The sequence below is a fragment of the Colossoma macropomum genome, unplaced genomic scaffold (genome assembly GCF_904425465.1).
Source record: "Colossoma macropomum unplaced genomic scaffold, Colossoma_macropomum, whole genome shotgun sequence".
In the NCBI taxonomy this organism is placed as follows: Eukaryota; Metazoa; Chordata; class Actinopteri; order Characiformes; family Serrasalmidae; genus Colossoma; species Colossoma macropomum.
The window spans coordinates 22,400,332-22,413,743 of NW_023494802.1; the positions used below are offsets into that span (position 1 = coordinate 22,400,332).

At 38.8% G+C, this 13,412-nt stretch overlaps 1 protein-coding gene across 5 annotated transcripts in view; it reads left to right on the forward strand.

Annotated features, from left to right (window-relative positions):
• The first annotated feature begins 2,586 nt into the window (after positions 1–2,586).
• The window catches only part of tnnt2a (troponin T type 2a (cardiac)), a 52,404-nt gene continuing 41,578 nt past the window's right edge, over positions 2,587–13,412 (forward strand). For 4 of the 5 annotated variants that reach the window (XR_005008465.1, XR_005008466.1, XM_036591910.1 and 1 more), the window contains exons 1-4: positions 2,587–2,692; positions 2,803–2,846; positions 3,124–3,134; positions 3,487–3,504. Coding sequence is in view for 3 of the 5 variants with exons in the window: in XM_036591910.1 (XP_036447803.1) it covers positions 2,815–2,846; positions 3,124–3,134; positions 3,487–3,504 (61 nt within the window). In the remaining 2 variants the exon portion in view is untranslated. The remainder of the gene's footprint in view (positions 2,693–2,802; positions 2,847–3,123; positions 3,135–3,486; positions 3,505–13,412) is intronic. The other variant, XM_036591912.1, reaches the window with a different exon arrangement.

Here is a 13,412-nt window from a genome sequence, read left to right on the forward strand (position 1 = left end):
CATTGACTTCTTGAGATATTCAAGTATGCAGCACACATGCTATATGCTAACATATAACATCGCTGTGGTGAAAATGTAAGGGTTTCTGAGCATAATTTACATATTAATGTAATTTTTTCCATATTAATGTGAAATCCAAACTGCAGTATCCATTTCTTATTTAGAGCATTCACAACGTTGCTAGCTAAATCAGCATGCTTTAGTCTAGTTCCAGTAGCTACTTAGTTTAGGCTACAGGCTCCATAATAGGCTATACTAGTGATTAGATGAGAAATTAAAGCTCGTTTTGTTACCTACACATAACAGACTACAACTGGTATGAGAACATTCACTGTTAACTAGCATATTGATGGTATAGTATCATGTATCTAACATGATGTCCACTGTCCCAGTAAACACTCATACCATGGGGCACATGCTCTCAACCATGCATGCCGCTAATCCTCACTCGGGGCCACGTCTTGTCTCCCCAAAGTGCTACCCCGGCGTTCTCGCTGGACCTTGTCTAGTACCCCTCACTGCGGCTTCTTTCGCTGTCCTCCGCCACACTCTGCTGCTGGTCTTTGTTGTGCTGTCATCGTTTTTGTGCCCTGTCCTCACCATGCTGCACCTTTTTCTGCAATCTTCAGCTGGGCTCGCTCTTCTTCGTTGATCATAGTATCGCTTTTTTCCTCCAAACCACTAGGGGGCGATTCCACTTCTGACACCAAAGAAGGAGACACAGGAAACATAGCACTTTCAGGAAAGGCTCTTTTATTGAACAGGCAGCAGAGGGACATTACTGACTAGCACCTCAAAAAGGCTGAGATAGCAGGCAGGTCATCAACAGCCATGCATTTCATTCTGACGGTAGGCACCAACACTGTCCCAACTACCCCATAGCCAAGTACAGTAGCACACACACATATATGCAATATTATTGTCCATACCACCAACTCTTTACAAATTAAAATCTCCTACAGCACTCGCAGGACTTTCCTAGGAGGCTCTGTGTGTCCACTGCCACACAAACCAATAGTGGAACGCTACAGTGTTAATTATTTTAGGGTAAACAACAAAAACATCTGTTGGATAATATCAGATAAAAGGTACTGTATAAGTAAATAAATATAACTTAAAAGGTACAGTAATAGTCTATCAGGGTCAATGATTAGTTGTAAAAGGTTAAGGTTAACACAAACTTCTTTCAAACACCACAAATTTCTACTCAACAGCATTTTTTTACTAAAATTTACTGTTTAACTTTTTAAAATCATTTTATTTTTGTTTGATACATAAACATGTTAAATTTTTTTTGACAGGAATACAATTCGTTGTACCTAGAAGGTAATGTAAACTGACATTGGATTTGGAAATTTACAAGAATTAGGGTTAAAAGCAATTGTTTTTTTTGTTTTTTTTCATTATCCCAGTTTTCTCCAGTCTATCAGCTGTACATGTTGATTTAAGGGACTTGCTACACAGTTAGCAGTTTGCATCTTTCCACCAAGTTGGGCTGGGTTTAAAATCCAGTTGGGGTCGGGGTTTTGGGTTTTTACTCTCAAAATTTACAGCAGCTGCCAAAAATGTTTGATTGCAGTTAAAATTAATCATTTTATGAATGTTTACTGATGTTGAATATCTGGCAAACTAAATATCACTTGATACAAAAAAACAAAAAACATACAAGGTAAAACCAAATTATAGTACTGTATTTAGGTAAGTGACATCACCATCTGTGTAAAGAGATGTCATATTTGGTTTGCTATGTTAGTCTAGCAGACTTACTGGGCCACAACCACCCCATGTTTAAACAATTACCTTTGCCAAAAATCAGAATAATCTCTGGCCCAATCAGCTTGATGTCTTGGTTTCTACTGCCCATACAAACAAATGCCTTTCAAGTTCCTTTTCTCTTAAATTTCTCTCCTCACTTTCATACACACTTATTTTGAACCAACAAATGCAGTTAAACTACTCTACCTGCAGAACACTAGCATATCGTCGCTGTTCAAAGAGAAACATGTATCTCCATTTTTTGTGATTTATACTTTTCTGCATCGTTTGAACATGGCAGCTGTCCCTTATGTTGTGTGAAAAATTAATAATGATTTGAGCATTAGAAATGCTCCAACATTGCTTAGAAGAAAATATTTTTCCATTATCTTACACTGAAAGTAAGGAATGTTTTTGCCCTCTCCTGTAAAGTTACTATTTTGGAGATAATTTTTTTTGAACACCGTTGATATGCAAGATAAAGCTTTAAAGATTCTTTTTTTAAAAACCTTTAAAAACATTTAATCTGATTTAAAAAATGAAAACAGCTAGGGCAGTGCATTTAGTGTAATTGTAAGTGCTGTAATTATAGCATGCATTATGTCACCAAAAGATTGATTCAATGAGAAACTGACCAACTGACCAGGTTATTAATAACCTAAGTGATGTGTTGTGTGGACATTTCTTATCAAGTTATTTCTTATCACACTGGAACAGCATATGTCTTTTTAAGGAGTGGAGAAAAGACAATGTACATATTATCTGGGAGGTTAAAAATAAATGTGGTGAGGTTGAAGGACTCTCTGACGGCTCCCCTTCTCTCTTTCTGTCCCTCCCTTTTGCTCTCTCTCATCTGTGGCTAAAACTGGATAAATACTCAGAGAGAACATTTTAGCATTAATCTCAGAAAGCACCAGGACTGCTACTTTCTTTGCAAGTAAGTTGTGAGCTCATCATTTAGACTATATGCTATCACTGGTTATATGTCTTTATGTTAGAATGCATAGTGTACATTACAGTAATAAATGCAGTTAAAAAAATCTTTAGGACAAACGAAAGATGTCAGACAATGAAGAAGTGGAAAAGTATGAGTAAGTGTGTTGGTACCTTTTTGTATTTGTATTCTTCACAAATAAGCGCTATTTGTCAACAAGAATATTCCATACACATGTTGCAGCAATAAATATGTTTAGAAATTGCATAGTATAAACATCATATATATTGTCAGTACATTTCAAAAATTAGTTCACTGCTGTAACTTTATTCTGTATAGCATATTCAATGTTAGGGCATGCTGAGACCACATGCTGTATTTTGTCAGTAATTTCAAGAATGACACTAACTGATCAACTGTCTTTTACTCCCCAGGGTGCAAATGGGTATGTCTTAAATTTGTTTCTATTTCTGTAGAAATTAAGAACTTAAATAATATTACTCTTTAGTACACTTTACTTTTGTGTTGGTAAAGTGAAGTTAAAGCATGCACAAGGTTCATATGAATCTGATGCCATGTTTTGTTGCAAGTTATAGGTATTTCTGTTCTAAAATATTTACATGACAATTAGCAGGCTAAATATTCGTTTGAATTTCTAAATGCCACAGCTTAAAAATAGCTTAAAAATGTGATGTTTGTGGATTGGGAACTGTCTTAGGTGCTTGGTTTTTCAGCTTTTGAACAAAGAACAAATCTGACTTCTTTATTTATGCTCAAAATATACATGGCATGAACAGAAGAGGAGGTCCACAAAGGTATGAACTTCCTAAATCACTACAATTCTGTGTCCTTCTCTTGAATTCTATGCCCCTATGTTGGAATTTCTCCTCCAAATGTCATTGTAGTTGATTGTGTATTCATGGTACACCTTGAGTATTTGACTTATATGTATGTATGTATGTATGTATGTCCACTAACCCCAAACTGAGCATGGCTTTTGGTCATTTGCTTTCCTGATTTTTAACACAAGAACACAAATTCAGATAAACTGATGTACGCCCCTACACACCATTGGGTATGGGCAAAGGGATCAACCTACAATTTATATGTCTCAAAAATGCGTGTCTGTTTTCTTGAATATTGGAATATACTGAGGGAAACAATGTTGTTTAAATAAAAGTGTCAACAGCTAGGCTAGTAAAAGTCACAAGGAATTATCTTGTTTGCCCTCATTCCAACAGTTAATGGTTATGCTGAAATGTTTTCTACATAAAATTTATCTAATCATTTACAAGTGGTAGGGCAGATGGAAACTAATAGGCATTATCCATTGCGATAAAACACAGAAATGTTGACTAATAAATGCTCTAATTTTGTGTTCATGCTGTCTCTCCAGTTTAGAACTGCCGTAAATGTTACAACTCAAGTGCATATCTGAGTGCTAACAAACTCATTTGACTTTAAGTCAGCAGGTGTCAGAGAAAATAACATGTTATCCATATATCAATATGTGTTTGCTAGTTAAATGTTTTTCTTTTAGGCTGATCAAGAATATGCGCTAACCATGTAACATTTTGGCTTGCTCTTGGGTTCCCATCCCAATCCTGCCACCCCATGCTCTGAATATTTTTGTGTGTATTCCCTATTCTACACACAGGACACCAGGCGATGAAGAGTTGAATCTGGTGTGCTAGATGAGACAAGGCACAAAAATGTGCATAATGTGGGGCTGCCAGGACTGGGGTTAGAAACCCCTGGACTTGATCATATTGCAACATGAGGGATTCTCACAAGAGACTCGGGGGAGTCAAGGTTCTTAGTGTTACTTTAATTTCTGCAGAAGGAGTGTACAAAAACTAAAGGGAAAACACAATGCTCTCAGCTCACACTGTTAGCTGACTTCGCTCCATCACCCAGCTACATCCACATACAGCATAACCTAGTCCTGCCCTTCAAAATTAGAGTCCCTGAAAAACACAGCATGACAAATGGTAACATTCCTTATAAACTAAATAGCTTAAAATAAACATGAAGACCATTTTTTTTCTAAATAGAATATGAGTGCTCTGACGCGAGATTGCATCTCTCTTTGTCCAAGAGCAGCGACCCTGCAGCTTACCAGTCCCACAAGACAAAGTCTTTTAAACATTCAAGAGCCCATCACCTCCTCCCTGAGAGCTTCCAGCCGAAGGGGATATCTAGCGTACCCCTGGGTTCGGTCTCTTTTCTGTCCATTATGTTACGGTCCTCCTGGGTCACTAAGGGGTGAGGATTTCAAAGCTGCTGTGCTCCAACTATCCAGATAACCTCAACCTGAAGGCGTCTCTGAATGGCTGGAGAGTGTTGGTCAGGTCCTAGTGGGCTACGTTCTAGAGGGCCCTGAGGACTAGGGCGCCCTACCTAATCCTCCAGATACAGGGCCAGACCTCTCTCCTGGCTTGAAATCCTGGCCCTTACCTGCAGGTCATAGTTCTGGATCTGCAAAAACCCCACCTGGGCCAGGTGCTCCCTCATCAACTGATGGATCGCCTCCATCCTCTGCTGCAGAGCCACGATATAATCTGGAGAAAGTTCCTCAGGTAGTTGGTCATCTGGGGCTCTGCCATATAAGAGAAGATGGACTCTCAACTCCTGCTCCATCATAAGAGCACTTGGAGTGCATCCAGTAGATTCTTGTATCGCTGTATGACAGGTAAAGAGCGACAGGGGCAGGTGCTCATCCTTGTCACACTCTTTATCAACTTGCAGAACCACTCTACATCAGCCCAGCTTCACACCGAGAAGAACTGGGCAGCCAGCCGTTTCCATATTTTTTATGGCAAAGTGGCCTGTTCGCACCACCCCATTGACAAGATACAAAACCTGCTGAGGGCAGGAAACGGGGACCACCAGTTGCACCCCTCTGCCGCTTTACTCAGATTTCTGCATAAACAACGTACAAAAACAAAAGGGAAAACACAATATTGCACTAGTTCTGAGCTCACACACAACCAAACAATTGTTAATTTTAATAAAGAGTCATTTGTAAATAATTCGGTACATAGGCACTAAAGGATAGATTAATAAGTGTGCAGAGAGATCCTAGAGACATGAGATTAACCGAATAAACAAACTGTGCTGAGCTGAAACTCAGAAATAGCTATTTTATGGGATTTGAGCAGTATACAGAATGGAATATAAAAGCTAATGTTATGACTGATCTAGGTTTGAACTAAAAAGGGAGGCAGAGTAACACAGCGCCGAGACTGAATCATATAGCTATAGAGGTGAGGATGCCTTGCTACTGTAAAGCCTGGGGAGGAGAGCCACGGACCTGTGTGCTGGTTAGAGGAGGGTGCTTGGGTCACAGCAGAGTCACTGGGGCCATTACCCAAGACCAGCTGACTTGTGTCGGTCTCTTGTGAGGATGGCGGACTCTTCCAGTTCTTCAGCAGTGGCACTGGCCTGCTAAAGCAAACTTGCTGGTCAGTGCTGTTTTATTTCTGTTTGTAATTCTTAAACTATGCTCGCACATTTTGCGATGACTTATCATTGGCCAAATAAAACTTGAATCTTGAATGAATCGATGCAAAACAAACACAGCTCGGTTAGACTCTTCAATGTGCAAATGCTGTGAGTCTAATAATTAACAACACGTCTGTCAGATTTCTGTGTGAGTTAAGATAAAAAACAAACTGAACATAGATACCACGACCTGAGACATGATACAAAAATAAAAGTCTGCAGATTTAAAGTACAAAGTATGAGCTCTTCTTATGTTACATTTTTTTTTTGTTTCCTCTGTCTGTGGCCTGATATATGAACAGTCCTTTTTGTGAGCAGAGTTAAGGTGGGGAAAAGATGTTTCACACTCAATTTCCTTATGAATATGCAATCTCTTTGTCTGAGTATCTGCTCAAAGTAACCACAAGACAACTTTACATACATGGATTTCTGAGCGCGATTGCATAGCATTAAGTAAACTTTATATCAATCAACCTTTATTTAAACTCATGGTACATTGTGGGAGACCCTCATTTACAATGTAGCAGAGCCAATACAGAAATCAGGTTGAGAAATTAAAACATCTCAAATGATAAAAGAGTAATAATAATCATAGTAGTAAATTAAAAAAAGATCAATAAGCCATTAAAATTACAACAATATAGTAAGTTAAATAAGATAAATTAGGGACAAATAAAAAATATAATAAATAAAATGAATAAAGAAATGAAAGATGCAAAAACAATAGCTTGTTAAAATAGATCAAAATAGAATAATAAAAATGAAACAAAAACTAAAACATCCCAAAAAGACACTTAAAAAAAAAAAAAGTTAAAAGTTAACTAAAATCACATAAAACAGTTGCAGGCTGATTTTATCAGACTCTTTGTCATTTCGCTAGCTACTAACTAGGCGAGACTGTTATCTGTGTTGCTGTGTGACCCACAGTCTGCGTGCCAAGCTTCAGCTTTAAAGGTTGGTGAATTAGCAGTTATACATTAACTCCAGCGTTTAAGACCATTTATTGTTACAACTGTGTTATAACGATCAGCAGAGCTTTATTTTACAGCAAAGGAGGATTATGTTATTTTAAGCTTGACAGTTTTGTGCTAAGCATTGTCAACTGTTAAAATAAAACTGCTCCAATTTAAACATTTCAGCAGGATATGCACATACATGACATTCAGAGTCCTTTGTTAAACTTCAGAAACACTTTAGCCTCAAAATTCTTATCAGTGACCCGGGCTCTGCGCAGTACTATTAGTAATAGCCTGTTAAAAAAATGTTTTATTAACTCTTTATTAAGATGTCAGCAACACGCGGCTCTTTTACTGCCCTGTTGCAGCTCCACAGTAGAACTGCATTTTTAGGTAAAATAACATAATCCTCCTTTGCTGTAAAATAAAGCTCTGCTGATCGTTATAACACAGTTGTAACAATAAATGGTCTTAAAAACTAAATCAGAGTATATGTGAGTAACGTGGGATGAAAAAAATGACATAGAGAAATGTGGGTCAGTATGGGTGTGTAAAATAGCTTAGGGACCTGCCCTGAGTGAGTACATGCAGTTTGGTAGCTGTCAGGTGAAAAAACAATAGAGCTTTTGTGGGAGCAAAAATGAATGGGAGTCTACGTGAGAAACCAGGAAAGAAAAAATGACACAGTGTGGGTTAGAACAATATTGAATTTGTGCTTGGGGGCTTGCACTGATAGTACATGCAAAAGGGTGGTTTTTGGTCACGCAGAAGTACAGTAGATGGGTGTGCCACTTTTGTACTCATTTATTACTATGGAGAAAAAAATAATTATTTAACGACAGTTGTACATAAAACATACATCAGGTCAAAAAGCTGTATTTCTATCAAGTTTAATAACATTTTCAAATAAAGTAATAATTATCTGAGATTTTAATGTCCACTTTGATAAACCACAAGATGCACTAAGTAAGGCATTTATATCTATCTTAGACTCTGTAGGTTTCCCTCAAAATGTAAAGGGGCCCACTCATTATTGCAGCCACACTCTAGACTTAATTTTGACCTTTGGTGTAAACATAGATCATTAACTAAGCTCATATGAAATTCACTTTAGTCATAACGTACGTTCATCACCATGCTATCGTGTTAAGCAGACTGTAACTTCCTCCACAGCTGGTGGCTTTATCAGAAACCTCCCACAATTATCAGCTTCAGTCAGCTGTCCACCTAATCCTACTGAATTAGATATTATGACCAAGTTCTTAGAGGATACTTTTCATTCTACTTTACATAATGTGGCTCCATTAACAAGTACAAAAAAAACCTTGCCCCATGGTATAATGATCATACTCGAGCTTTAAAATAGACTGTCAGACAACTAGAGCGAAAATGGTGCCTGACTAAACTAGAAGTATTCCTGTCCGCCTGGAGGGATAGCCTTATAGACTATAGAAGAGCACTTACTGCAGCACGCTCAACCTATCTCTCTTCTCTCTTTGAAAATAATAATAATAATCCTATATTTTTTATTTAGCACTGTTTCTAAATTGACAAAGAACCAAACAGTTACTTGAACTCCAGATGCCATTAGCAGTAGCAATGATTTTATGAATTTCTTCAGTAAAAAAATTGAAAAAATCAAAAAACTCAGAACACACAGTTAAACTCTATAAAGCTGCTGTCTTACAAAGCCAGCAGATCCAGATCTTAAGAATACTGTAACTACTGCAGAAAGGCTGGAATCATTGACCTTACTTCAACAAACTGAACTAGTTAAAATTATTTCCTTCTCAAAATCTTCTACTTGCATATTAGATCCAATTCCTACAGGTTTACTCAAAGAAATTTTGCCAGAAATAACCAAGCCTATTCTGTCAGTAATAAACTCCTCTCTTACCCCTGGCTATATCCCAAAAACTCTTAAACTAGCAGTAATTAGACCTCTGATTACGAAAGCAAATCTTGATCCCTGCAAACAAATTATAGATCTGGAATCTTCCCTTCATGTCAAAGGTCTTGGAAAAAGTTGTGGCAAAACAATCAAGTTCCTGTTTGCATAGGAATCATATACATAGAAAATTTCAGCCTGGTTTTAGGCCACATCATAGTCCAGAGATGGCAATAGTGAAAATTGTAAACAACCTCTTATTATTCTCTGACCGAGGAAATGTATCTTTGCTAGTCCTCCTTGATCTCAGTGCAGCATTTGATACGATAGAAAACTTTTATTAGATAGACTAGAAAACCTTGTAGGAGTAAAAGGATTAGCTCTTTCTGGCTCAGATCTTACCTGACTGATCACTATTAGTTTGCAAATGTAAATGGTGAGTTGTCTTTTCTTGCAAAATAAAGTATGGTGTTCCACAAGGCTCTGTTTTAGGACCTATATTATTTACATTTTATATGCTACCACTGTGTACCATTATCAGTAAACACAGCATCGATTTCCACTGCTGATGACACACAGTTATATATATATCAGCCAAACCAGATGGTAAACTTCAACTTAACAAGATTGAGGACTGTATAAAAGACATAAAAGAATGGATGTTGAGTAACTTTCACCTACTGATTAAACAGAGGTTCTTCTTCTTGGTCCAAAAGCTGCTAGAAACAAACTATCTAATTTAACACTTAAACTTAATAGTTTCTCAGTTACATCATGTCTGTAAAAAACCTTGGTGTCACAATCTTGATCTGTCCTTTGATGCACATATAACAAATATTGCTAGAATAGCTTTCCTGCATCTCTGCAATATTGCTAAATTAAGAAATGCATTGTCTCTACACGATGCAGAAAAGCTAGTTCATGCATCATCATGAGTCTTCACAAGGACCAGAAAGTTTGACCATATCACTCCAGTTTTATCAACCCTACACTGGTTGCCAGGTAAATTCTGCATTGATTACAAAATTCTTTTAGTGACATATAAAGCTCTAAATACCCTCACCCCTCAGTACCTAAGCGAACTTCTCTCTTACTTTGAACCATCACGCCTACTTAGATCACAAAGTGGTGGCTTACTATTAGTACCTAGAATGCGCAATCACTAACTAGAATGATGCTTTTACTGAAGAAAATGCAGTGATTACATAGCTTAGGCTTAGTGCTAGGCATTTGCTTAGGTGTTGTTAGGTATTAGGTGTGTGTACTTAGCTGTTTTTAGTGGTTGTGACGTGGTTGCTAGTTGTTGTTGAAAATGAATAGAAGTTTACAGGAGGAATGAGGAATGAAAAACAGCACAGAGGAGTGTGGATCAGTATGCCTTTGGATTAGCAGAGTGCAGAGCAATAAAAGCAGCTCTGTCAGTACTCAGGTTGTGAGTGACACTGACCTTATAATCATACAATACATAACAGATTTTATTTTTAAAATACAACTAACATAGCTTCCCTAATGTTACCAACCATTCATTGGTAAAGTGCCTTTAAAATATTGTGCATGAGAACCCCAGTTTGAACATCAGAAAAATTCCAGCAGCAAAACAGAATAAACACACATACATGAGATGGACACTTTGAAAACACCACTTTATTGTAAAATACAGTCTCTTTTTTAATTATAGCTAATACAACAGACATACCTTAAGCAAAGTAAGTGTGGTACAAAAAGAGAGAAATGTGAGCCATTTCACTGCGTGTGGAGATCATGCGTGTAATGTTTCCTCTTTAAGGTGACGTTACTGATGGGCTGCAGAGAGTGAAAAACATCAATATGTGTTACAGTGTTTTAATCTATGATCACTTTATGCACTTCTAGTTAAGAGTATACCGTAAGTGTCTGTGGTGCAAAAGAAATTCTGTGTGTTGCTAGTTTTAAACTAACTCCTCTCAACGTAAGGTTTAGGATGGACTTAACACCCCAACTCACGTTCAAACGTTCAGCTGGTGTGACAGGCTGCTGGTCAGTATGGTTGTGGATGAGAGCTTTGGAAACCTGCCCTGAAGGATTTCATGCAGTTTGATGGTTGACGAGCAAAGGAAATAAAAGTGCTTGAAATAATATAAATGAAATAATGAAATAATAAAAAGTGCTTGTGTGGGGGCAAAAATGAATGGGAGTCATTTGTTTAGGCTATACCAGTCTTTCATTAAATATTACAAAGTTGAATCTTCACATAAAAGGATTCATTTTAATACAGATGCATGATGAGATGTGATTTAATTTGATGAAGGGCTGTCTGAATGTTAAAAACAGATCAAATCAGATTTGAGCCACTTTCCTATGTGGTTTTAAAATGGTGACTTACTTATTTGAACATTGGTGCCTGACCTCACAAATGCTCTTTTGATTGAATGGACACAAATTCTCAGTGACATAGTCCGAAATCCAGTAAACTCATATAGGCATGATGGTCTGATGTCCACATACTCTTTGCCCTATAGTGTACATATGTGGCCATTTGGAAAATGTTTGCATATATATTCTTTCAGGGAAGAGATTTACACCACTTCTAGATATAGGTCACTTACAAACATGAATGTAAACTTTCAAGGCAAGAAGACCGGAATAGAGCAATAAAGCTTGCAATGTCAATATAGACTTAATGTGACATTGTTTTATGAATAAATTATATTTATATTTTAAGTTATCATATATTACTTGAAAGTAATGGTTTTATTTTGAATGGATATTGTATGTAGTGTTGATGTGGAAACTCCACTTCCAACGCAAGCACATGGAAACCACCGCAACTTTTGATTACCACCGCCAGACCCTGCTACAGATAAGGAAACAGACAGAAACCAACCTTAAAGACGGCCTGCTGCAGAAGCTTCATGAGCTCAGTTTGCTAAGAGAACAAAACATGCGGGGGCCTGCTTTCACCCGGCATTCCTCTACATTTCCTGATGAGGGAGGCCGGGGGAGGGTCCGCCAAAAGTGCTGCGTGAGGAGGCAGAAGCATGGGAAGAGGGCTGAGGTCCGTGCTAGGCTGAAGGCTAACCCTAGCCGACCTGCCATTTTTCTTGCAAATGTTTGCTCGCTGGACAATAAACTGGACTACATCAGGCTCAAGCGGACTACCCAGTGAGAGTTCAGAGACTGCTGCGTTTTGGTTTTTACTGAAATGTGGCTTAGCGCCAACATTCCTGACTCCTGCCGACAGAAGTGCAGCTCTGACGGGAAAAACACGCAGAGGAGGCGTGCGTGTTTACATCAACACAAAATAGTGTAAGAACTCCGCGAGTGGAGTTTGTGATTGTCAGATGTAGGCCGTTTTACCTCCCGCAAGAATTCCCCTCCACATTCATAGCAGCAGTTTACATTCCCCCCAGCATGAATGCCAAGGAGGCAGTCTGTGAACTGTTTGGAGCCATCAGTGAACGGTAGAACAAGCACCCCAACAGACTGTTTATTGTCACTGGTGACTTTAATCACACAGATCTCAGGTCAGTGCTCCCAAAATTCCATTACCATGCGGACTTTGCAAGAGAGGGGTGAACATTCTAGACCTTGTTTACACTAATGTTTACGACGTGTATCGGGCAGAGCCCTGCCCCTACCTTGGCTACTCAGCAGATGAAAACCTGGCCAGCAAGAGCCATCTCTGCTCTTCAAGATTGCTTTGAGCAACTGCATGGGACATGTTTAGGGAGGCTGCCACTGACAATGATTCTGTTAACCTGGAGGAATATACAGCATCAGTGACTGGCTATATCTGCAAATGCATTGATGATGTTTCTATCTCCAGGACCATCACTACATGCAAAACTCAGAAGCCGTGGATGACTGCTGAGGTGTGCACGCTGCAGAAGGCCCGTGCGACAGCAGGTGACAGAGTGGCCCTAAGAACAGAGAGGACCAAACTGTCATGAGCTATCAGAGAGGTGAACCACACACACACTCAGAGAATCCATGGACACTTCCAGAACACCGGTGACACACGGTGCATGTGGCAGGGCATTCAGGCCCTCAGCAACTACAGGAAATCATATCCATCCTGTGACAGTGATGCCTCCTTGCCTGATGCACTGAATGACTTCTAAGTACAGTTTGAAGCGCAGAATAATGTGGCAGCAGGAAAGACCACCCCTCCACCCAGCGACCAGGTACTGTGCCTATCCACTGCTGATGTGAGGAAAACTCTGCGCAGGCTGCTGGACCAAACAATATTCCTGGCAGAGTGTTCAGGGAGTGTGTAGACCAGCTAGCAGGAGTTCTTACGGACATCTTTAACATCTCGCTAAGCAGTGCCATTGTTCCAGCATGCTTCAAGGCCATCACCATTTTCTCTGTGCCAAAGAAATCTCCAGTGTCTTGC